A 26018-nucleotide genomic window follows, 5' to 3' on the forward strand; every position below is an offset into this window, starting at 1 on the left:
TTGTGGCTTTGCTTGAAGTATTCTCTCACGCCAGCAGCATCAGAACGTTCTCGGTTGCCTTCAGAATCCACAATGTCACTGGGTGAATGCTTCAACTGTCAAGTGTTGCCTTGAAGACTGGGGACATTTTTTGCATTTGTGGAAAAGCTTTGGATCACTGTGAATCTCTGTAATTTTGATTTGTCCCATAGCTTTCATGAATCACAATTATTTTGGCTTCTGTGTTGTTTTTGAAAGCCCTGTAGTGTGTTACTGCTGGTAATGTCTCAGGGGACATTGCTATAATTAACTATAGCCCACAAGGACCCACTTTACACTGTGGCCCCTGAACAGGCCCCAAATGACCCAAATCAATTATCTTCAAAAAACAATGATCAAGACACTGGAGTGCCCCACAAAATAAATCTTAGTTCTCAAAGAGTTGTCAAGAACTTGTTTTGCCTTTTCTCTTTGTGGACGTTCTCATACACAGATACTTACATTTTGTTAGAACAGATAGACTTCTGACCGCTCTGGTCGACCTCAGTGAGAGAGTGACTGCATCCTAGAGAAGCAGTGACGTAGCTACACTTTGTCAAAGTGAGAATGGCTCCATTTAGCCTCCTCTCCTGTGCTCACTGTGAGGAATGGCGGACATATTGAGCTTTATCTGCTGAAAGTAATGAACTCTTTGCCAGTTAGGGGTATTAACATCGCTCTTGTCCAACATTTCTGCCTCATTGTCCTCTTGGCTCACAGCTTTCGCAGCCAGTCATTTTGGGCAGACCTCTTAATTACGGCGATGTATTGAGGCCTTAAGTGAGCTCTACTTGTAATTGGCAGTTTCTGACATAATTCCTTAATACCTGATTGTAAAATATGATCCTATTCATGGATTTGCTGTAATTATATTAAGTCGTCTTTTTTACTAAATGTATTATTCACTGAACTGTATTGAGGTCACCCATAATGTGAGTGATAATTATTCATCCTAATTGTACTGGAATAAAGCTTGGAATGGTATCAAATATTCTGACTATATAAAAAAATATATTCCGCCTTAATTATGTTGATTATATTCGATTAATAGCCGTGCTGATCCGAAAGGGAGAAGAATTGACTGCACACAGATATTTTCTTATCCTCAGCTGCACATTCTTAATCAAATTAGTTTCAAAGCTGTCATTAATCAGAAGAGATATCACTGGGTGCCATATTTAATTTTTAATTAATGAAGCGAAGTTGATTAAGCACAAGACGAGCTTGAAACACACTGCAATAAGTACAAATCTTTGCTTAAATAATTCAATATATAGTCTTCCATTGTGTCTCAATTCTCTCAAGGGTGCTAAAAAAATGACCTTATTTAAACAAACTTCACTAAAGACAAAACTTTACTTTCTGGAAGTTGTTTGGAAGTGATTAACACGTGCTAACTGCTTTCTGGAAGTGATAAGTACGTTTACTAAATTAAAGGATGACAAATTATTTGTCATTGGTGTTTCTTCTGAACGCATCACACTGGTAAAAGACAAAGGTGTGGAAATGTAATTTGATGCTATTATGTCCCACGGGATGCAAACATGTCACTGGAGTCCAACAACAGCAACATTAAAGAACAGGTAAAAACAGAAAGACTAAAGGATTTGTTATAAAGTGAAAATAGAATCCGGAAATGGCATGCCAATTACACCCCATAATGCAAACACCCAAATGTTGAGACATTTCAATCTGTCACGCTTCAGAGAAGTGTTAACAGTGTACCACCACACTCTTCCAGCATAATGTATTTCTAAGCATAACGAAAGCTCTTTTAATACACTTTTGGATGAAAATAACAACTGTTTGCCTCGTTAATACAGATGAGTGAACGCACTGTCCTGTATTCTCTATGACATAATAAAGTACTGTACTTGGAGATCAGTATTTAACGCTTATCCTCTCGTCTCAGTGGGCTTTAGATGTCATAAATACTGAGCCATGTTGAGTAGAAAACCAACTGCTGGTAAATCTGAAGCAATCTATCTTCAACACTGTCTCTAAGGGATAAGGATGTAAATAATCAAGGTTACCTTCCCAGTCACATGTAGGCAGGTGTGAGAGATTGTAATGAAAGAACAACCAAGGTGTCTGGTGGTGGTGCTACTGCACCAAGGACATGGTACAAGCAGTTTGATGAAGCTAGATTATGCTAGGTTGCATATTAAGTTACAGTATGATGTCTTCAGGTAGGATAATTAATGGAGGGAGAAAAACATACTGAGCAAGACAAGACAACTTGAGCATTTACTTAAATGCATCCGCCTTGCATGCAGATAGCACGTATTCTAGCAAAAGACGGATTCAGTATTAAAGCATTTCAGATCATATTTCCCAGGGATCGTTTCTCTCTGGTGTTTAGATTCTCGCTAATGTGTTGCTCCTAATGTAATTTAATTTCACTAGCATTGCAGAGCGCTAATGAACACTTAGAGCCATTGCAATTTTAACAAGGCCCCTCTGATTCTGGCCTGATAAGTGATTGAAATGCACAGCTCCATATTGAGAGCAGTACGGCTCTGGGCTCTTGGCTAAACAGCATGTGACCCAACATGAACTGCACAGAGACCGCCCAGGGTCTTACTTTCTATATCATACCCTGTTATATTTATGAAGATAGGAGCGTCTTGATCTCTTGGCTTTTAAAGTATGAGTATCTGAGACAGGAGTAATAGATTTAATCCAAGCTCTGATACCTTCCTTGGTTTAGTATGGAAGTCATGGAGGTGTCTGCTATGATTAGTCCTGAATTGTCACACCCTGTGCTCCTAATTTGGAGGAAGTGGCATGAACCCTATTCAAATTTAATCTGGTTCCTTGAGTGGCAAGGCTATCATCATTGATAGCAGATGGTGGGAGACATTATCACCTCATTCCCGTTACTGACGACCCATATAGGTCATTCGGTAAACAATAAGCTGTGCGTAGGAAGTGAATAACGCAGGAAAGGAAGACGTTGAGAAAGGCAAGCATACTTATTGTCCTCTATAGTATCACTTCAAAAGTGTTTTCGTAATATGTAGGGGGGAAAAATGGAATGTGTCCGTGCTGTTTGTACTTGATGTGTTGTCATTCCCATTAATGTCCAACAGAGTGTTTTTGAGGATGGCAGGTGTCATCTAGAGAAATAAAGATCTACCTTCACCACAAATACAGGCCTTATTGCTTTCCAGAATCACACCAAGAGAGCATCCTTTGTCATTTCAAACGGTAGTTTATATTGGATTTGAAAAAAATCCCCAAAATGTGTGGATTCATATCAGAATGTAATCAGGGCAACAAACAATGGGCCTTTTGACAGGTAGTCTTTGTTTGGCAAGGATCTTAGTGAATTAACTTCTGAAATTACAATGGAGAATATCCTGCTGTCTGTTACTTTGATATGCACATTGCCTTTTTCTGCACCATATGTATTCCACTTTCTTTGCTAATTGCTTCTCAGTCACAAGCTTGATATCACAGCATGGTCACGATTCTAGTTATTCTGGTGTGTTATCCACAGCAGATGCTATTTATTCCCTAAACCATGCTTTTGGAGAAAATCCATTGTGCCTTTTGACAACTTAAGAAATAGAGATACCATTAAGTATAGAGATTTGCATGCAATAACCTTTAGATGTATCACATACAGTGCCTTCGGAAAGTATTCAGAAGTTGCTGGTCTTGCCACCTGAGAGAGAAATAAAACAAACCACATTGTATTTTCTGAAATGAATGACAACTTGTAGAGTCCATGCCCCAACAAATTGAGGCTGTTATGAGGGCAAAAATAAGGAGATGCAACTCAAAATTAGGAAGGTGTTCCTATTGTTTGATACACTCAGTGTTCTGTACAGGGCATTTGGAAAGTATTCAGACCCCTTGACTTTTTCCACATTTTGTGATGTTACAGCCTTATTCTAAAATTGATTAAATAGTTTTTTTTCATCATCAATCTACACACAATACCCCATAATGACAAACCAAAAACAGCTTTGTTTTTGCTCTGACATGCACTGTCAACTGTGGGACCTTATATAGACAGGTGTGTGCCTTTCCAAATCATTTCTAATCAATTTAATTTACCACAGGTGGACTCCAATCAAGTTGTAGAAACATCTCAAGGATGATCAATGGAAACAGGATGCACCTGAGCTCAATTTCGAAGTCTTATAGCAAAGGGTCTGAATACTTATGTAATTAAAGTTTTACTGTTTTCTCTTTGTCATTATGGGGTATTGTGTGTAGATTGCTGAGGATTTAAAAAAAATCTACTTTGGAATAAGGCTATACCAACAAAATGTGGAAAAAGTAAAGGGGTTTGAATACTTTCTGAAGGCACTGTATAATAGCACTATTGAATGGTATGAATATACAAACCTCCACTGTCAAGTCACATGTATTTCCACAAATCAAACCTGAGCAAAACAGATTGTCATAGCTAAAGCAAAATGGACTCTAGGAAGTCCATGTGTGCTTGAATAGGGCCAGCCTATTAAGAGTGACCGGCAGTATAAAATTACTAAATCATAAACACTTCTGAAGTTTATAGGAGAATGTGAAGATAGACATAGTATCAGTGTGACTAGACACTCAGTGGTAACCTGAAAAACGTCCATCTCTTCACTGTTTAATTTTAGCAACAGAGTGTCTTGTGAAAATGGCATGGAAGTGTGCCAATCTTACACTCAGACAACCTTCATCGTCAAAAGGCAAACTGGTGTACAGTGCCTTTACTTTTAAAGGATGAAAATGTAAAAATGTTAACTCATGTTAAAAAGTCAATAGATATACCATTAGCATATACACAGCATGAAAGTCAATAGATATACCATTAGCATATACACAGCATGAGAGCACGTAAAGCATTTGTAGACATATATATATATATATATATATATATATATATATATATATATATATACAGTTGAAGTCAGAAGTTTACATACACCTCAGCCAAATACATTTAAACTCAGTTCACAATTCTCACAATTCTAGTATTTTATAGTAAACTGTATATTGTAGAATACAGTCACACCCTGATATGTTTCACCTGTCCTTGTGATTGTCTCCACCCCCCTCCAGGTGTCACCCATCTTCCCTTTTAACCTCAGTGTATGTACAGTTGAAGTCGGAAGTTTACATACACCTTAGCCAAATACATTTAAACTCAGTTTTTCACAATTCCTGACATTTAATCCTAGTAAAAATTCAATGTCTTAGGTCAGTTAGGATCACCACTTTATTTTAAGAATGTGAAATGTCAGAATAATAGTTGAGAGAATGATTTATTTCAGGTTTTATTTCTTTCATCACATTCCCAGTGGGTCAGAAGTTTACATACACTCAATTACTATTTGGTAGCATTGCCTTTAAATTGTTTAACTTGGGTCAAACGTTTCGGGTAGCCTTCCACAAGCTTCCTACAATAAGTTGGGTGAATTTTGGCCCATTCCTCCTGACAGAGCTGGTGTAACTGAGTCAGGCTTGTAGGCCTCCTTGCTCGCACACGCTTTTTCAGTTCTGCCCACAAATTTTCTATAGGATTGAGGTCAGGGCTTTGTGATGGCCACTCCATTACCTTGACTTTGTTGTCCTTAAGCCATTTGCCACAGCTTTGGAAGTATGCTTTGGGTCATTGTCCACTAGGAAGACCCATTTGCGACCAAGCTTTAACTTCCTCAAATCAAATTTTATTTGTCACATACACATGGTTAGCAGATGTTAATGCGAGTGTAGCAAAATGCTTCCTAACTGATGTCTTGAGATGTTGCTTCAATATATCCACAATTTCCCTCTCTCATGATGCCATCTATTTTGTGAAGTGCACCAGTCCCTCCTGCAGCAAAGCACCCCTACAACATGATGCTGCCACCCCCGTGCTTCACGATTGGGATGGTGTTCTTCGGCTTGCAAGCCTCCCCCTTTTTCCTCCCAACATAACAAAGGTTATTATGGCTAAACAGTTCTATTTTTGTTTCATCAGACCAGAGGACATTTCTCCAAAAAGTATGATATTTGTCCCCATGTGCAGTTGCAAACCGTAGTCTGGCTTTTTTGATGGCGGTTTTGGAGCAGTGGCTTCTTCCTTGCTGAGCGGCCTTTCAAGTTATGTCGATATAGGATATAGTTTCCTCCAGCATCTTCACAAGGTCCTTTGCTGTTGTTCTGCGATTGATTTGCACTTCTCGCACCAAAGTACGTTCATCTCTTGGAGACAGAACGCGTCTCCTTCCTGAGTGGTATGACGGCTGCGTAGTCCCATGGTGTTTATACTTGCGTACTATTGTTTGTAGAGATGAACGTGGTACCTTCAGGCATTTGGAAATTGATCCCAAGAATGAACCAGACTCCTGGAGGTCTACAAGTTTCTTTCTGAGGTCTTGGCTGATTTCTTTTAATTTTCCCATGATGTCAAGTAAAGAGGCACTGAGTTTGAAGATAGGCCTTGAAATACATCCACAGGTACAACTCCAATTGACTCAAATGATGTCAATTAGCCTATTAGAAGCTTCTAAAGCCATGACATAATTTTCTGGAATTTTCCAAGCTGTTTAAAGGCACAGTCAACTTAGTGTATGTAAACGTCTGACCCCCTGGAATTGTGATACAGTGACTTATAAGTGAAATAATCTATCTGTAAACAATTGTTGGAAAATGTATTGTGTCATGCACAAAGCAGATGTCCTAACTGACTTACCAAAACTATAGTTTGTTAACAAGAAATTTGTGGATTGGTTGAAAACCTAGTTTTAATGACTTCAACCTAAGTGTATGTAACCTTCCGACTTCAACTGTATATATATGTAGGATATGCTGTACATCAGAGATGGGCAACTTTGAATGGGGTGGGATTCACAAAAAATCTGAAGTTGTCATGAGGGGCCGCAGTGGCTCGCGGATCTGCATCCCCACATCCATACCCACACATGCAGTCAGAGCCGGCCCTAGCCTTTTGGTCCCCCACCCTGCGAGCAAGCAAAACATTTTATCGGCCCCTCCTCTTGACAGCAGAGAGAACAACATTTATTTCCTGCAATTCTACATATTTTGCCATGGCCCGTACAATTTTTGGTGCAGTTTTAAAGCAAGTTTTCTGCAATTCTACACATGTTTCCATTGGGCATAGAGAACATTTTGCCGTTTTAAAGCAAGTTTGCTGCAATTCTCCACATTTTGTGATGGGGTGGAGAGAATTTTTTCAAATTCTATAACTAATTTCATGCAATGTGCAATTTTACAGCTAATTACTTGCAATTCTACTTATTTTGCCATAGGGTGAGAGAAATGTTTGCCGTTTTAATATGATATCTGACTGAGAGTGACTAATAAAACAAATGGGGGTCCCCCGGTCGGTAATTTGACCATGGTTACTAGAAGTTTAGATAGCTGTCAGTGAAAAGCAGAAAAGAAAGACTGCTGATGCACAACCAAATTTAGAAAATTGCACCTGGTCTATTCTACTATTCTAACTCTTAACATTAAGTTGAGACTCCGACTGAGTTCTCAACAAAAATTAGTATTATTTTTATAATACATTATTTGAATTGTCTCTCTCTTTCTTCTCTTGACCAAGAGTTCTTCCTGGAGCTGCTGGAGAACACGGAGAAGTCCCTGAACGAGATGTTCGTGCGGACCTATGGCAAGCCTTACATGCAGAACTCAGAAGTCTTCCAGAACCTGTTTGCCGAGCTGAAGCGCTACTACACTGGGGGCAACGTGAACCTGGAGGAGATGCTCAACGACTTCTGGTCGCGGCTGCTGGAGCGCATGTTCACGCTGCTCAACTCCCAGTACGTAATCACAGATGACTATCTGGAGTGCATCAGCAAGTACACAGACCAGCTCAAACCCTTTGGAGACGTGCCCAGGAAGCTCAAAGCTCAGGTTACAAGGGCCTTCATTGCAGCCCGCACATTCGTCCAGGGGCTCTCGGTTGGCCGAGAGGTGGCCAACAGGGTGTCCAAGGTAAGCCAAGGAAATGAATGTGCCCTCATAAAAAAACTATTTTGCAGATATTACTAGGGTATACTGCAGTATTTACTATAATAATAAATAGGACTTATATAGTGCTTTTCAAGGATCCAAAGTAGGTGATTTTTCTTTGCAGAAACCTACTGGACAAATAATAAAATAACACATTTGACATAACCTGTAAGTAGGTAGGACAGGAGTCTTAATGGCAAGGTTCAACATTTCTGCTATTTTCTATAACCTATAACCTACTACAGTTTACTACAATGTAGTACATAATTATATAGTACCGTAGTATTATATAGTCAATTATAGTATTTTTTCCATTTGGGTATGAGGGTGTTAACCATGACTTATTTCCGTAATAAAATAATCTTCTTCATGCTATGATTACCAAGTAAAAATTGTTATGGGACAGTCTATTGCCATGAAGTACAACATTCTATAGAAAGTGCTATTAATGAATGAAAGGTCCTACAGTGCGTTGTGTATTCTACAGTATACTACAAAATTCTACAGTAAGTGCTACATGATCAAAGGATACTACAGTGTGTAGCATACAGTGCATTCGTAAAGTATTCAGACCCCTTGACTTTTTCCCCAAAAATGTACACTACTGTTCAAAAGTTTGGGGTCACTTAGAAATTTCCTTACAGAAGCCCATTATCAGCAACCATCACTCCTGTGTTCCAATGGCATGTTGTGTTAGCTAATCCAAGTTTATCATTTTAAAAGGCTAATTGATCATTGGAAAACCCTTTTGCAATTATGTTAGCACAGCTGAAAACTGTTGTTCTGATAAAAGAAGCAATAAAACTGGCCTTCTCTAGACTAGTTGAGTATCTGGAGCATCAGCATTTGTGGGTTCGATTACAGACTCAAAATGCCTAGGAACAAAGAACTTTCTTCTGAAACTCGTCAGTCTATTCATGTTCTGAGAAATGAAGGCTATTCCATGTGAGAAATTGCAAAGAAACTGACTATCTGGTGCAACGCTGTGTACTATTCCCTTCACAGAACAGTGCAAACTGGCTCTAACCAGAATAGAAAGAGGAGTGGAAGGCCCCGGTGCACAACTGAGCAGGAGGACAAGTACATTAGAGTGTCTAGTTTGAGAAACAGACGCCTCACAAGTCCTCAACTGGCAGCTTCAATAAATAGTACCCGCAAAACACCAGTCTCAATGTCAACAGTGAAGAGGCGACTCTGGGAAAGCCATATCTCAGACTGGCCAATAAAAAGAAAAGATTAAGATGGGCAACAGAACACAGACACTGGACAGAGGAGTGGCCAGCACAGTCACCGGATCTGAACCCTATTGAGCTGTTGTGGGAGCAGCTTGACCGTATGGTACGTAAGAAGTGCCCATCAAGCCAGTCCAACTTGTGGGAGGTGCTTCAGGAAGCATGTGGTGAAATCTCTTCAGATTACCTCAACAAATTGGCAACTAGAATGTCAAAGGCCTGCAAGGCTATAATTGTTGCAAATGGAGGATTCTTTGACGAAAGCAAAGTTTAAAGGACACAATTATTATTTAAATTAAAAATCATTATTTTTAACCTTGTCAATGTCTTCACTATATTTCATGTATGTTTTCATGGAAAACAATGACATTTCTAAGTGACCCCGAACTTTTGAACGGTAGTGTACGTTACAGGCTTATTCTGAAATGGATTTACAAAATAATAATTCCCATCAATCTACACACAATACCCCATAATGACAAAGGGAAAATAGGTATTTAGAAATGTTTGCAAAAGTATTACAAATAAAAAACAGAAATACCTTATTTACATAAGTATTCAGACCCCCAGCTACGAGACTCAAAATTGAGCTCAGGTATATCCGGTTTCCATTGATCATCCTTGAGATGTTTCTACAACATGATTGGAGTCATGATTGGAGTAAATTTAAATTGATTGGACATGATTTGGAAAGGCACACACCTGTCTATATAAGGTTCCACAGTTGACAGTGCATGTCAGAGCAAAAACCAAGCCATGAGGTCGAAGGAATTGTCCGTAGAGCTCCGAGATAGGATTGTGTTGAGACACAGATCTGGGGAAGGGTAACATAATACTTTCTGCAGCATTGAAGGACTTTCTGCAGGACTTTCTGCAGTCCCCAAGAACACAGTGGCCTCCATCATTCTTAAATGGATGAAGTTTGGAACCACCAAGACTCTTCCTAGAGCTTGCCGCCTGGCCAAACTGAGCAATTGGGGGAGAAGGGCCTTGGTCAGGGAGGTTACCAAGAATCCAATGGTCACTCTGACAGAGCTCTAGAGTTCTTCTGTGTAGATGGGAGAACCTTCCAGAAGGCCAACCATCCCTGCAGCACTCCACCAATCAGGCCTTTAAGGTACTGGCCAGACAGAAGCCACTCCTCAGTAAAAGGCACATGACAACCCGCTTGCAGTTCGCCAAAAGTCACCTAAAGACTCTCAGACCATGAGAAACAAGATTATCTGGTCTGATGAAACATAGATTGAACTCTTTGGCCTGAATGACAAGCTTCACATCTGGAGGAAACCTGGCACCATCCAGGATCATGATGTGAGGATGTTTTTTTCTGCGTCATAGACTGGGAGACTAGCCAGGATTGGTGGAAAGATGAATGGAGCAAAGTACAGAGAGACCCTTGATGAAAACCTTCTCCATAGCACTCAGTACCTCAGACTGGGGCGATGGTTCACCTTCCAACAGGACAGAGACCCTAAGCACACAGCCAAGACAATGCAGTAGTGGCTTCAGGACAAGTCTCTGAATGTCCTTGAGTGGCCCAGCCAGAGCCCGGACATGAACCCGATCAAACATCTCTGGAGAGACCTGAAAATGGCTGTGCAGTGACGCTCCCCATCCAACCTGACAGATCTTGACAGGATCTGCAGAGAAGAATGGGAGAAACTCCCCAAATACAGGTGTGTCAAGCTTGTAGCGTCATTCCCAAGAAGACTCGTGGCTATAATCACTGCCAAAGGTGCTTCAATAAAGTACTGAGTAAAGGGCCTGAATACTTATGTAAATGTAATATTTCAGTTTTTTTAATGCATTTGCAAAAATGTGTGAACCTGTTTTTGCTTTGTAATTATGGGGCATTGTGTGTAGATTGATGAGGGGGAAAAACTATTTAATACATTTTAGAATAAGGCTGTAACATAACAAAATGTGGAAAAAGTCAAGGGGTCTGAATACTTTCCGAATGCGCTGTACACTGAGTGTATCAAACATTAGGAACGCCTTCCTAATTTTGAGTTGAATCTCCTCATTTTGCCCTCATAACTGCTTCAATTTGTTGGGGCATGGACTCTACAAGTTGTAATTTATTTCAGAAAATAAAATTTGTTTTGTTTTATTTCTCTCTCAGGTGGCAAGACCAGCAACTTTATTTATTTCTCTTTTCTTGCCTTAGGCGGAAAGCAAATGGGCCAAGCAAATGAAATATGACTGAGGTATTTCACGTAGAACAAAATGTGAAATGTTCAGTGAATCTAGTAGAATTTGATTATTCATTTGATTATTTCATGCTAAAGGAAAAGGGCTGAATTACAGGAGTGGAAAGGTGCTGTACCTATAGAGATTGATTGATCGTAGGAGGTCATGGCACTGTTGTCATACAGATAAAATATCATGATATCAAAATATATAATATTACAAAATCAAAATCTGTAATACATTTAAATATATATATATATATATATACAGTGGGGAGAACAAGTATTTGATATACTGCCGATTTTGCAGATTTTCCTACTTACAAAGCATGTAGAGGTCTGTAATTTTTATCATAGGTACACTTCAACTGTGAGAGACAGAATCTAAAACAAAAATCCAGAAAATCACATTGTATGATTTTTAAGTAATTAATTTGCATTTTATTGCATGACATAAGTATTTGATACATCAGAAAAGCAGAACTTAATATTTGGTACAGAAACCTTTGTTTGCAATTACAGAGATCATACGTTTCCTGTAGTTCTTGACCAGGTTTGCACACACTGCAGCAGGGATTTTGGCCCACTCCTCCATACAGACCTTCTCCAGATCCTTCAGGTTTCGGGGCTGTCGCTGGGCAATACGGACTTTCAGCTCCCTCCAAAGAATTTCTATTGGGTTCAGGTCTGGAGACTGGCTGGGCCACTCCAGGACCTTGAGATGCTTCTTACGGAGCCACTCCTTAGTTGCCCTGGCTGTGTGTTTCGGGTCATTGTCATGCTGGAAGACCCAGCCACGACCCATCTTCAATGCTCTTACTGAGGGAAGGAGGTTGTTGGCCAAGATCTCGCGATACATGGCCCCATCCATCCTCCCCTCAATACGGTGCAGTCGTCCTGTCCCCTTTGCAGAAAAGCATCCCCAAAGAATGATGTTTCCACCTCCATGCTTCACGGTTGGGATGGTGCTCTTGGGGTTGTACTCATCCTTCTTCTTCCTCCAAACACGGCGAGTGGAGTTTAGACCAAAAAGCTCTATTTTTGTCTCATCAGACCACATGACCTTCTCCCATTCCCCCTCTGGACATGCGCTGGCTTGAGCAGGGGGACCTTGCGTGCTCTGCAGGATTTTAATCCATGACGGCGTAGTGTGTTACTAATGGTTTTCTTTAAGACTGTGGTCCCAGCTCTCTTCAGGTCATTGACCAGGTCCTGCCGTGTAGTTCTGGGCTGATCCCTCACCTTCCTCATTATCATTGATGCCCCACGAGGTGAGATCTTGCATGGAGCCCCAGACCGAGGGTGATTGACCAGCATCTTGAACTTCTTCCATTTTCTAATAATTGCGCCAACAGTTGTTGCCTTCTCACCAAGCTGCTTGCCTATTGTCCTGTAGCCCATCCCAGCCTTGTGCAGGTCTACAATTTTATCCCTGATGTCCTTACACAGCTCTCTGGTCTTGGCCATTGTGGAGAGGTTGGAGTCTGTTTGATTGAGTGTGTGGACAGGTGTCTTTTATACAGGTAATGAGTTCAAATAGGTGCAGTTAATACAGGTAATGAGTGGAGAACAGGAGGCCTTCTTAAAGAAAAACTAACAGGTCTGTGAGAGACGGAATTCTTACTGGTTGGTAGGTGATCAAATACTTATGTCATGCAATAAAATGCAAATTAATTACTTAAAAATCATACAATGTGATTTTCTGGATTTTTGGATTTTCTGGATTTCTGGATTCCGTCTCTCACAGTTGAAGTGTACCTATGATAAAAAAATGACAGACCTCTACATGCTTTGTAAGTAGGAAAACCTGCAAAATCGGCAGTGTATCAAATACTTGTTCTCCCCACTGTAAATATATATACAGTACCGCACATTTTTTGTCCATTAAAATAACATAAAAATGATCAGAAATACAGTGTAGACATTGTTAATGTTGTAAATGACTATTCTAGCTGGAAACGACAGATTTTTTTATGGAATATCTACATATGCGTACAGAGGCCCATTATCAGCAACCATCACTCCTGTGTTCCAATGGCACGTTGTGTTAGCTAGTTTATAATTTTAGAAGGCTAATTGATCATTAGAAAACCCGTTTGCAATTATGTTAGAACAGCTGAAAACTGTTCTGCTGATTTAAAGAAGCAATAAAATTGGCCTTCTCTAGACTAGTTGAGTATCTGAAGTATCAGCATTTGTGGGTTCGATTACAGGCTCAAAATGGCCAGGAACAAAGAACTTTCTTCTGAAACTCGTCAGTCTATTCTTGTTCTGAGAAATGAAGGCTATTCCATGCGATACATTTTCATGAAACTGAAGATCTCATACAACGCTGTGTACTACTCTCTTCACAGAACAGCGTAAACTGTCTCTAACCAGAATAGAAAGAGTGGGAGGCCCCGGTGCACAACTGAGCAAGAGGACAAGTACATTAGAGTGTCTAGTTAGAGAAACAGACACCTCACAAGTCCTCAACTGGCAGCTTCATTAAACAGTACCCGCAAAACACCAGTCTCAACGTCAACAGTGAAGACTCCAGGATGCTGGCCTTCTAGGCAGAATTCCTCTGTCCAGTGTTTGTGTTCTTTTGCCCATCTTAATTTTTTATTTTTATTGACCAGTCTGAGTTTCTTTGCAACTCTGCCTAGAAGGCCAGCATCCCGGAGTTGCCTCTTCACTGTTGACGTTGAGACTGGTGTTTTGCGGGTACTATTTAATGAAGCTGCCAGTTGAGGACTTGTGAGGCATCTCACACTACCGGTCAAAAGTTTTAGAACACCTACTCATTCAAGGGTTTTTGTTTATTTTTACTATCTTCTACTTTGTAGAATAATTGTGAAGACATCAAAACTATGAAATAACACATGGAATCATGTAGTAACCATTTTTTTTAAACAAATTCTAAATGTATTTTTTATTTGAGATTCTTCAAATTGCCACCCTTTGCCTTGATGACAGCTTTGCACACTCTTGGCGTTCTCTCAGCCAGCTTCATGAGGTAGGTAGTAAAACAATAGTACAAATAAAGAAAAACCCTTGAATGAGTAGGTGTTCTTAAAACGTTTGACCAGTTGTGTGTGTGTGTGTGTGTGTGTGTGTGTGTGTGTGTGTGTGTGTGTGTGTGTGTGTGTGTGTGTGTGTGTGTGTGTGTGTGTGTGTGTGTGTGTGTGTGTGTGTGTGTGTGTGTGTGTGTTTATATATATATATCAAAATATTAGTACAGTAGCCAAGAAAATGTTACCAGGAGTGATAGCATTGAATATCATTTTCAGAGGCTTTTGTATATGCGTACCTGCCTGCAAATCAAACATACACTTGGGGTACAAAACATATACAAATTTCAGTACAGTAGCCAAGAAAATGTTACCAATATATTTCCAGACTAAACCAGGTGTTAAATGGTATCAGATTAAACATTACAGCATTGAAGATCATTTTGTAGTATTCTACAGTATACTACAAAATTCTATAGTAAGCACTAAACGGTCAAGGGATACTACAGTGTGGAGTATATTATTCTACAGTATACTACACAATTATATAGTAAGTACTACAAAGATTGGAGGGAAAATACAGTGTGGATAATAGTATTCTATAACGATACAGGGCGAGACGCAGATGCAGACAAGGGAGGCAGATGGTTAGAGTCTTTTCAGGTTTTCCTACTTACAAAGCATGTAGAGGTCTGTAATTTTTATCATAGGTACACTTCAACTGTGAGAGACGGAATCCAGAAATCCATAAAACAAGGGGCAGGCAAGAGACAGGTCGTAGACAGGAAAAAGATCATAAACCAGGTCAGAGTCCAGGAGGTACAGAGTGGCAGGCAGGCTCGAGGTCAGGGCAGGCTGAATGGTCAGGCAGGCGGGCTCAGTGTCAGGGCAGGCAAAGGTCAGAGCCGGGAGGACTAGAAAAACAGAGACTTGGAAAAAGCAGGAGCATGGAAAAACAAGCCGGTTGACTTGACAAGACAAACGGACAACAGACAAACAGAGACCACGGTATACAGTTGAAGTTGGAAGTTAACATACACTTAGGTTGGAGTCATTAAAACTCATTTTTAGGACATCTACTTTGTGCATGACACAATACATTTTTCCAACAATTGTTTACAGACAGATTATTTCACTTATAATTAATTCACTGTATCACAATTCCAGGGGGTCAGAGGTTTACATACACTAAGTTGACTGTGCCTTTAAACAGCTTGGAAAATTCCAGAACATTATGTCATAGCTTTAGAAGCTTCTGAGAGGCTAATTGACATCATTTGAGTCAATTGGAGGTGTACCTGTGGATGTATTTCAAGGCCTACCTTCAAACTCAGTGCCTTTTTGCTTGACATCATGGGAAAATCAAAAGAAATCAGCCAAGACCTCAGAAAGAAAATTGTAGACCTCCAAAAGTCTGGTTCATCCTTGGGAGCAATTTCCAAATGCCTGAAGGTGCCACGTTCATCTGTTCAAACAATAGTACCCAAGTATAAACACCATGGGACCACGCAGCCGTCATACCGCTAAGGAAGGAGACACGTTCTGTCTTCTAGAGATGAACGTACTTTGGTGTGAAAAGTGCAAATCAATCCCAGAACAACAGCAAAGGACCTTGTGAAGATGCTGGCGGAAACAGGTACAAAAGTATTTATCCACAGTAAAAAGAGTTTTATATCTACATAACCTGAAAGGCCGCTCAGCAAGGAAGAAGCCACTGCTCCAAAACCGCCATAAAAAAGCCAGACTACGGTTTGCAACTGCACATGGGGACAAAGGTCGTACTTTTTGGAGAAATGTCCTTTGGTCTGATGAAAGAAAAAAAAAACTGTTTGGCCATATTGACCATCGTTACCATGTTTGGAGGGAAAAGGGGGAGGCTTGCAAGTCGAAGAACACCATCCCAACCGTGAAGCACGGGGGTGGCAGCATCATGCTGTGGGGGTGCTTTGCTGCAAGAGGGACGGGTGCACTTCACAATAGATGGCATCATGAGGTAGGAAAATTATCTGGATATATTGAAGCAACATCTCAAGACATCAGTCAGGAAGTTAAAGCTTGGTCGCAAATGGGTCTTCCAAATGGACAATGACCCCAAGCATACTTTCAAAGTTGTGGGGAAATGGCTTAAGGACAACAAAGTCAAGGTATTATAGTGGCCATCACAAAGCCCTGACGTAAATCCTATAGAAAATGTGTGGGCAGAACTGAAAAAGCGTGTGCGAGCAAGGAGGCATACAAACCTGACTCAGTTACACCAGCTCTGTCAGGAGGAATGGGCCAAAATTCACCCAACTTATTGTGGGAAGCTTGTGGAAGGCTACACGAAACGTTTGACCCAAGTTAAACAGTTTAAAGGCAATGCTACCAAATACTAATTGAGTGTATGTAAACTTCTGACCCACTGGGAATGTGATGAAAGAAATAAAACCTGAAATAAATAGTTTTCTCTAATATTATTCTGACATTTAACATTCTTAAAATAAAGTGGTGATCCTAACTGGCCAAAGACATGGAATTTTTACTAGGATTAAATGTCAGGAAGTGTGAGTAACTGAGTTTAAATGTATTTGGCTAAGGTATATGTAAACTTCCGACTTCAACTGTTCATACACTGAGGGTAAAAGGGAAGATGGGTGACACCTGGAAAGGGGTGGAGATAATCACAAGGACAGGTTAAACATATCAGGGTGTGACAGTATTCTAGAATATACAGTTTACTATAAAATACTAGAATTCTATAGTAAGTACTGTAGTATTCTTTAGTAAATTGTAGTCTTTTTTTATGAGTTTAGGTTTTTTTTTAGCTTTTGCCAAATTTGCTACTATTGTGCAGCGGTGAAAATGCTAATTCTGAGGAATACACCACTTCCCATTGCAAAGGGAATTTTCTCCTGAATCCTTTGACCCAATTGTTTAATGTAAATTTTTTATTGTATTGATTTATATTAAAACTTTTCCCAGAATTGAACAATGGACTGATTGTGTTGGATCCATCATTATCACATATAAATATTTAATTCCAAAACCTGAGATCATAAAACGGAGCAATTTGTTGGTGTTGGAGTTGGTGTTGGAATGGATTTTACCGGTGCGGAAAGAAGTAGGCCTTTAACAGAATCCAACACATTCTTGAACATGCTGAAGGTGTTCTAATTTACTTTCTGGGTGAGGTTTTGTTCTCTCCCAGAAGATCCCCTACAGTATAATATTACTGACTTACCACTAGCACCACCTCTTTGTATGGGCCTATGGGCTTTTGGGTTGAGGCTCATGGCTGCCCTCTCGAGTACTCTATAATGACTACTGATGGGGCCTCCCGTTATTCACAAGGAATTCTTAAGCATGGGAAGAGTATCTGTCTCCAAGCTACGAGGAAATATAATTTGCTATGGATGTTTGTATCTCTATCGTCCAATATTTGTTAAGTCTGTATACCGTCCCCATTAATCTTGCTGTAAGTATTCTGTTTGATGTGATGTAATCTTAATGCAGCTAGCTGTTGCTGCAGTATATCACTGCCTTAGGAGTGTGTCTAGTTTCGATCCAGTGCAAAGGAAGATTAAAGGCATAGCAAGAGATGTATGCTTGGTATTAGCTCCACTCAACAACAAAAACAACTGCTTTCTAGATCGTGTTCACAGTTAATATCAACATTAAAACACTGGCTTTATAGATACAATTTGCTTCCCCTGCTTCGGTGGTCACAAGCAATTTATCGGAATTGCACGCGTTTGTTACCATTATTGGTATTGATAATACTGTGTAAACTGTTCTGCGTAGTCCAAGGAGAAGCCTGGACATCAAGGCTAGAAAACAGTTAATATCCTATTTGGAAATTGAGTCCTTATGCAACTGTTGCTGGTCAATGGGTTTATGTTCATCATAATTCGTGATAAATAGGGTGTGCGTCATGGGGATTTTAGCGCAGCTACAGTATTATACGGTCAAAGGCACGAGGAAACCCAAGGTGATTTAGCTGCCTGCGGAGAATCAGATGTATAACCCATGAACATCCAACAAACTCAACCTTTCCACTGCGGGCCATTCATTACCAGCAAGCATGATGAACTCCGTGAACCACAATCATGTGTGATCACTTCATACACCTCCAGGCCATATCAGTTCCCCATTTCCAGACAGGGCTGCCTGATGAAACCCTCTCTATGAGCAAACCCTGAGGATGAGTTGTTAGCATCTGTGGTATTGACACACATCCTGGGTTCCCTGGCAGCCGCCATGTCCCCACCTCACCTCTGACATTACCCAGGGACCTGAGACACAGGTCATGTGGCGGGGGCAAAGGCGCTTTGATCCACGGGGCCTCAACTCATCAGAAGAGATTGGGTGTAAGCATAATGGAATAAGACACCCCAGAGGAGGTGTCCTGGCACCCGGCTACAGTGAGATGTGACATCTATGCCGAGTGCTGCTGGGGGACTTTATTGAGTTAAAGGAGCTGGTGTAGTACATCACATCCTAGCAGTTCACAGTTTTTGACTGAGACACTCAGCTTTTGACTGGAGGCACTCCCTGAGTAACTATAGACACACGTTTGTATATCGCCTGGCAGTTTAGTTTACCCATGATCAATCAGAGTTTGGCATTCAATTACACTTATTACAGCATAAATACCAGCGTAGGCTTGGTGTTTACCCATTTTTCTAAACCTCTGATATGAAAAGATATACCCAAGGATATATCAAGGCTCAAGGCTCCAAAATGTTCTCAAAGTATCAAAGACTGCATTCTCATTATGGATACACCGTGTATTTCTGTTATTCAGTGTTGCAAAGCAGTGATGTGGCTATTGATTGATTCTAATAATAGGATGCGCTTAGATGAGCCTGTATCATTAGAATAATACCTGCTCTGCAAATGGTGTAATGCGCTCAAAGAAGCAAGCAGTCCAGGGAGAGATAGGGGAGAGTCGAGCAGACATTATGGCAACATACTAAGTGCTGGTCTGCACCAAAGCCATTTGTGGGGAAGAGTGGCATTTGTCAGGTGTCAGTTCTGCAAATTGAAAAAGGGGGGAAGCAACTCTATACCATGTCTTACTGTACGGAAATGCACATGAAGGATTCTTCCAGTGGAGTATTTTAAAATAAAGTGGATTTCGGGTTCAAATGACCCTTTTAAGATCTTAGAATCTGAAGAATACTTATTTTTATCGCATCCATATGAAATGAATGAATTGTATTCACCAACAGTTGCTATGCAACTGCAGAACAAAGCAATCTGAAATGTCACAAATATTGAAGGCACATACTGTATAGCCACCACAGGTAGCAGAGAATCTAAATAAACGATTACCCCCTTGATATCTTCAACTCGCAGCCCCCACACCTGTGAGTTCCTTTGGAAGGCAGTGGGTACATGACATTGTTTGAGTGATCAGCATCAGACTTTTGTGATAAGTCAAGCCAATGACGGAGGAAGCTAGCAGTAGATGTTTGAGGCGTATCAGTCAGTCAGCGTGTGTGTGTGTTTGTTTGATCCATGTCTTCAAGCCTGACTCTGTGGAGGCTGTTGATACCTCCGCCTCTCCTTCCCCTCAGCAGATCCTCACTGTTGGGTTGAGAGAGACAGGGGTCCAATCACATCAAACATGAAGACAGCTCAGAAACCACTCAAAACACAGACTTCCAGCCGAGATGTGCCTCTTCTCTCACCTCATTCATGCAGTGTCTGGGTACTTTGGGAAGTTTAGACAAGTACATCTGCTCACACTGGAAATACACAACATATTTTGGGCGTTGCGTAAAATTATACTTCGCTCAGAATGTATTTTCAATTCAGAACAGAGACTGAGTGTTTTCTTTATTATTTTAAAGATGTTGAGATTAACCTGACGAAATAGGAATGTGTTATTTTATCTACAGTATACAGTATATACAAAAGTATGTGGACACCCCTTCAAATGAGTGGATTCGGCTATTTCAGCCACACCTGTTGCTGACAGGTGTATACAATAGGGTACACAGCCATGCAATCTCCAGAGACAAACATTGGCAGTAGAATGGGCTTACTTAAGAGCTCAGTGACTTTCAATGTGGCACCGTCATAGGATGCCACCTTTCCAACAAGTCAGTTCGTCAAATATCTGCCCTGCTAAAGCTGCCCCGGTCAACTGTAAGTGCTGTTATTGTGGCGCAACAACGCCTCAGCTGCGAAGTGGTAGGCCACACAAGCCCAAAGAACGCAACCGCCGAGTGCTGAAGCGCGTAGCATGTAAAAATGATCTGTCCTCGGTTGCAACACTTACTACCGAGCTCCAAACTGCCTCTGGAGGCAACGTCAGCACAAGAACTGTTCGTCGGGAGCTTCATGAAATGGGTTTCCATGACCGAGCAGCCGCACACAAGCCTAAGATCACCATGTTCAATGCCAAGCGTTGGCTGGAGTGGTGTAAAGCTCACCGCCATTGTACTTTGGAGCAGTGGAAATGCGTTCTCTGGAGTGATGAATCTCGCTCCACCATCTGGCAGTCTGATGGACAAATCTGTGTTTAGTGGACGCCAGGGGAACACTACCTGCCCAAATGAGTAGTGCCAACTGTAAAGTTTGGTGGAGGTAGAATAATGGTCTGGGGCTGTTTTTAATGGTTTGGCCTAGGCTCCTTAGATCCAGTGAAGGGAAATCTTAACACTACAGCATACAATGACATTCTAGACAATTCTGTGCTTCCAACTTTGTGGCAACAGTATTGGGAAGGCCCTTTCCTGTTTCAGCACGATAATGCCCCTTTGCACAAAGCAAGGTCCATACAGAAATGGTTTGTCGAGATCGGTGTGGAAGAACTCGACTGGCCTGCACAGAGCCCTGACCTCAACCCCATCGAACACATTTGGGATGAATTGGAACGTCGACTGCGAGCCAGGCCTAATCACCCAACATCACTGCCGACCTCAATAATGCTCTTGTGGCTGAATGGAAGCAAGTCCCCCGCAGCAATGTTCCAACATCTAGTGGAAAGCCTTCCCAGAAGAATGGAGGCTGTTATAGCAGCAAAGGGGGGACCAACTCCATAATAATGCACATGATTTTGGAATGAGATGCTCAACGAGCACATGTCCACATACTTTTGGTCATGTAGTGTATTTTGGCCAGAGTAACAAGAAGCTCAAACTCTACTGCAATAAAATGCATAAAACATGTAGGCATCCACTTACACACACACACACACACACACACACACACACACACACACACACACACACACACACACACACACACACACACACACACACACACACACACACACACACACACACACACACACACACACACACACACACACACACACAAGCAAACTGATGCCCTGACAGAAATGGTGGTTAGGGAATTGCTTTTTCACATAGGCCTGAGATGCAGTAACAAGGTTAAGAAATTATTATTAAGGGCCTGTCTGTGTTGGTGTTTGTTAAATAGATAAAGCCATTAGCCATTACCCGGGAGCCTTGACTTCAAACAAAAATATGTTGATATTTGCATTATTGACCAAACATATCTGGTGCTGTATTTTTCACATATTTTCAATTTCACCAGCTACAACTGTTGTTCATGTCGTTCCTGTTTATGTATGCTGAGCTTCTGTTGAGCGCCATAGATGTCAGGACAGTGGCGCAGCCGGCGTGTCTTTTTGCATTTTAAACTGTGTCTTAAGCCTGACATTCTCGAACTCCATTTGACCTCATGAGAATTGTTTTGTAGGGCTCTGTTGAGAACAGAAAGCACAGTAGAAAGCTCATACTGTTCTCCTGTTCGCTCACTGTGCTGTGATCCTGGTAAAGGGCCCTCAATCTGGACACATGTTGCCTGGGAGGAATCATACTGGTTTATGTAGAACATAGTTTTACTTCCTGTTAGCTTTCTTAGCCAGCTAGTATCTTATTATTCATCCAAGACAGGAAGTTACAGTTTTCTGTATCCTATGTGTAAAACAGTATATCGTATCTGTTATGTAGCTGATCTTTATTCTGACGCTATATCCACCCACTAGGTGAGCAGCACCCCGGCGTGTATCCGAGCACTGACCAAGATGATGTACTGCCCATACTGCCAAGCCATGCCCTCCGTGAAGCCCTGTAACAACTACTGTCTGAACGTCATGAAGGGCTGCCTCGCCAACCAGGCCGATCTGGACCCAGAGTGGAACCAGTACATCGGTAAGACCCCTCCCTTTGCCTTTGTATAAAAAAATGCATGCTGTGTTGAATTGTTGGTTGGTCTTTTTCTTTTTATGGTGAGATGTCATTCATGTTTTATTTGTCTGTGTTTAGTCCCGTGGACACCACTTGGGCACTGTGATAAGAAGGTACATTTCCGTTTTACTGTTTGAATCTTCATTGTTTCTTTGACAATTTATACTGGATGAAAACGCCATAACTCATTGGCTGGTGGGCTCATGCTGTGTTAAATGGGGACTTGCAGTGGGATAGTAGCACACTGTGGGAAACGCTGAGCTTTGTAGAAAGCAGTTCAACAGGAGCTCGTTTAACTTGGGGAGATTACAAACATGAATATAACAGTTATTTGGCATGGCAGTTATTTTTGCCTAATTCAGTTTGGAGCTTTCATTTAGATATGTCAAGACTGCTGAAGTGAACTAAAGCTGAGCAGGCTAGCTGCGATCTGCACTTTAGAGACACATGACAAGCATGCTGCTGTCAGAAACAAGCAGCTGAAATGGGGCCACAGCTCTCTGGATAGTTGTTCCATGTCAGAACATCGGAGGCCCAATGTAAAGTACAGCGCATCGAGGTGTTGGTGGAGCAGTGTGACATCTGTCAGATTAATATTCAATGGTAGCATCAGGTTGACTATTAGAGACTTGTTACCCAGGACTAAATGTAGAGCTGATGGTGTGTGTTTACTGTATATGCACTGTATGATTCGCTATTACAGAGCTTGGCCACTTCAATGGCTCTCTACTGTAGGCTACATCAGTCACTACAGTAAATGTCCAGTAGTACAAGATTTATACGATTTATCTAACAGTTTTATGTTTTATGTCCTTCTATTTGATAATTGGGTGGTACTGTGTTTTTTCTAGATGTCAACATTTCCGTACTTTCAATTGGAGAATTGTTCCAGGGGTGGAGATTAAATGTCACTTCATATATTTTGGCTCTCTGACATTTCATATTCATTATAGGCTGAAAGATTTTCAATTAGCTCAAGGTCCAACCGCACAGAGGATATCGATTGGGCTTTCACAGCCTACAATAGTGATTGCGTGTCTGCCAAATGTCCCCTGTGCTTCTCACTGTTCTTTAAGTAGTTGAGAGGAGGATAGACCCCGTGAAAATGAACTCCAACCTCTAATAACACGCCTTTTTTCTTTCACATGTGCCGGATGATCGTACATAGGCTTTGCTTTGCAGCGTAGGGCATTGGTGGTTTTTGCCGTGATGGTGAAATCCATTGAGTTTGCATACAAGCTCACAAACCAATATAGGATTATCATACTCTTGAACATGTCTTTTCATCCACGTATAGGGCTACATTATAGTAATATACTTTAACTCACATGAAAACCTTTAGCTATTCCAGTTGCTGTGAATAGAAAGGGAGAAGCTGGTGACTACAGGGCTTTAGAGTGAAATAAAACACAAAAGCCTGGGAGACTGACATGGAACTGGCACCAGAGCTTAAGGAAAGATATTCATCTTGATTCCAGTGGCATCTATCTAGCCCAACAGCGTATGTCTGCTCCGCTGACCAGAGAAGACGAGATACCGGAAAGGTGAAAAGCTAATTCAACCAAGGAGTGAGAAATCCTTTACAGCTGGAAGCTGAGCTCCCGATAGCAATGATTTTTCCCTCAGCACCTCCTCACTGCTAGAGCTCCACTAGCAGAAAATAACACTCTCTGACACAGTGCATTGGAACTTCTGACAAAAGTTGGACAAAAAGGCAGCCATTCACATTACCCTCAGCCTAACCTTCATTTATCCTCAGTGTGAATGTGTGGGGGGCAGAGAAGGGACTCTGGTGCCACTGCCAAAAGCAGCCAAAACAGATGTTCATTCAGTGCAGCTGTGCTTCTGCTTCCATTCATTCAGTCTAGCTAGCGAAATATGGAATGCTCCTAAACATCCATCTCTTCTTATAATAGCTGTGTGCCAATGCGGGGCTTCCGTTTATGCATAGTCGAAGACAGGGGTGGAAATACGAGAGGCTGTATAAAGCTCCCATTATATTGGTGTGTCTGAATGTTCTTATTCCTCTCTGAAAGGGTTTCAATATGTTATTTATGAAAATAGAGTTGAAGCTTGGTACTATGTACTACGAGCGATGGAACTATTAGTATGTGCCACTACAAATCAGTTGAATTCTGTGTGTTTTTGTATATTTTATTGTACATATAGCTATTATGTAGCCCATAGCCAGACCCCACTGCCAACCCAACCCAAATGATATACCCTTGCAGGAACTTGCTTTCAGTCATTTATTTTAGAAAATAAAATATGGTTTATTTTATTTTATTTCTCTCTCAGGTGGTAAGACCAGCAAGTTTGTACTTTTTTTTCTTTCTCTTTTCTTGCCTTAGGCGGGAAGCAAATGGGCCAAGCAAATGAAATATGACTGAGGTATTTCACGTAGAACAAAATGTGAAATGTTCAGTGAATCTAGTAGAATTCATGGCTAAAATAAGCAGAACTTCATTTGATAATTTCGTGCTAAAGGAAAAGGGCTGAATTACAGGAGTGGAAAGGTGCTGTATCTATAGAGATTGATTGATCGTAGGAGGTCATGTTGTCATACAGGTAAAATATCATGATATCAAAATATATGGCATAATATCAAAATCTGGAATATCAAAATATCAGTAGAGTAGACAAGTAAATTTTAATAACACATTTTCAGACTAAACCAAGGGTTAAATGGTATCAGATTAAACATTACAGCCTTGAAGATAATTTTCAGAGGTTTTATCTATGCATACCTGCCTGCACATCAAACATGAATCAGACAGTATAAAGGACCCATGTTTAAATATGCAAATCTGTCAGCTGAATTCAAGCAAAATGGGTTTTGTTTTCCCTCCTCAAGTATTCATGTAATTAAAATAGAAGGAATAAATCATGGATTATATTGGTTCCACTGACTAGCCAGTCTCTAATCCATTTGTTCCCATTGGAACCATTTGTTCTGACCTCTTGCTATTTTGCATGAAAAAACAACACAAGTGGCTCAGTCTATGAATTATGGAAACAGGTGGCCGACATCATCCTTTATTCAACCTGCGTTCTGCATTCATCCCTGCAACAGAATTATGGCATGCATGTGAATCAGATCACTCCAGGGTTCGTTTTGTTTTACAAAATGTATGTTCATCTTATATACAAGTAATAGAAAAGCAGTAGATGAATGTCATGTGAAGTACGATTAGATGAGAAGTCAGATGTTTTTTAATGGGATGAATCATCTGAAGCGTTGGGTAGGCTAACTGAAGAACATCTGTCAGTTCACACCTGAACACTCATCACTGAACATACAGTATGCTGGATTCACCAACTCCTCCAGGGTTTTGTATTACATGATGCATTAGGCTTGAAATATGCATCGAATCTCAGTTTGTACGATGGCTGTTTATATTTACATGTCTTTGAGGT

At 40.8% G+C, this 26018-nt stretch overlaps 1 protein-coding gene across 2 annotated transcripts in view; it reads left to right on the forward strand.

Moving 5' to 3' along the window:
• The window catches only part of LOC129821213 (glypican-6-like), a 113863-nt gene that overhangs the window by 43853 nt on the left and 43992 nt on the right, over positions 1 to 26018 (forward strand). For both annotated transcript variants that reach the window (XM_055878594.1, XM_055878595.1), the window contains exons 3-4: positions 7574 to 7965; positions 22400 to 22565. In XM_055878594.1, the coding sequence (XP_055734569.1) occupies positions 7574 to 7965; positions 22400 to 22565 (558 nt within the window). The remainder of the gene's footprint in view (positions 1 to 7573; positions 7966 to 22399; positions 22566 to 26018) is intronic.

The sequence above is a fragment of the Salvelinus fontinalis genome, chromosome 23 (genome assembly GCF_029448725.1).
Source record: "Salvelinus fontinalis isolate EN_2023a chromosome 23, ASM2944872v1, whole genome shotgun sequence".
In the NCBI taxonomy this organism is placed as follows: Eukaryota; Metazoa; Chordata; class Actinopteri; order Salmoniformes; family Salmonidae; genus Salvelinus; species Salvelinus fontinalis.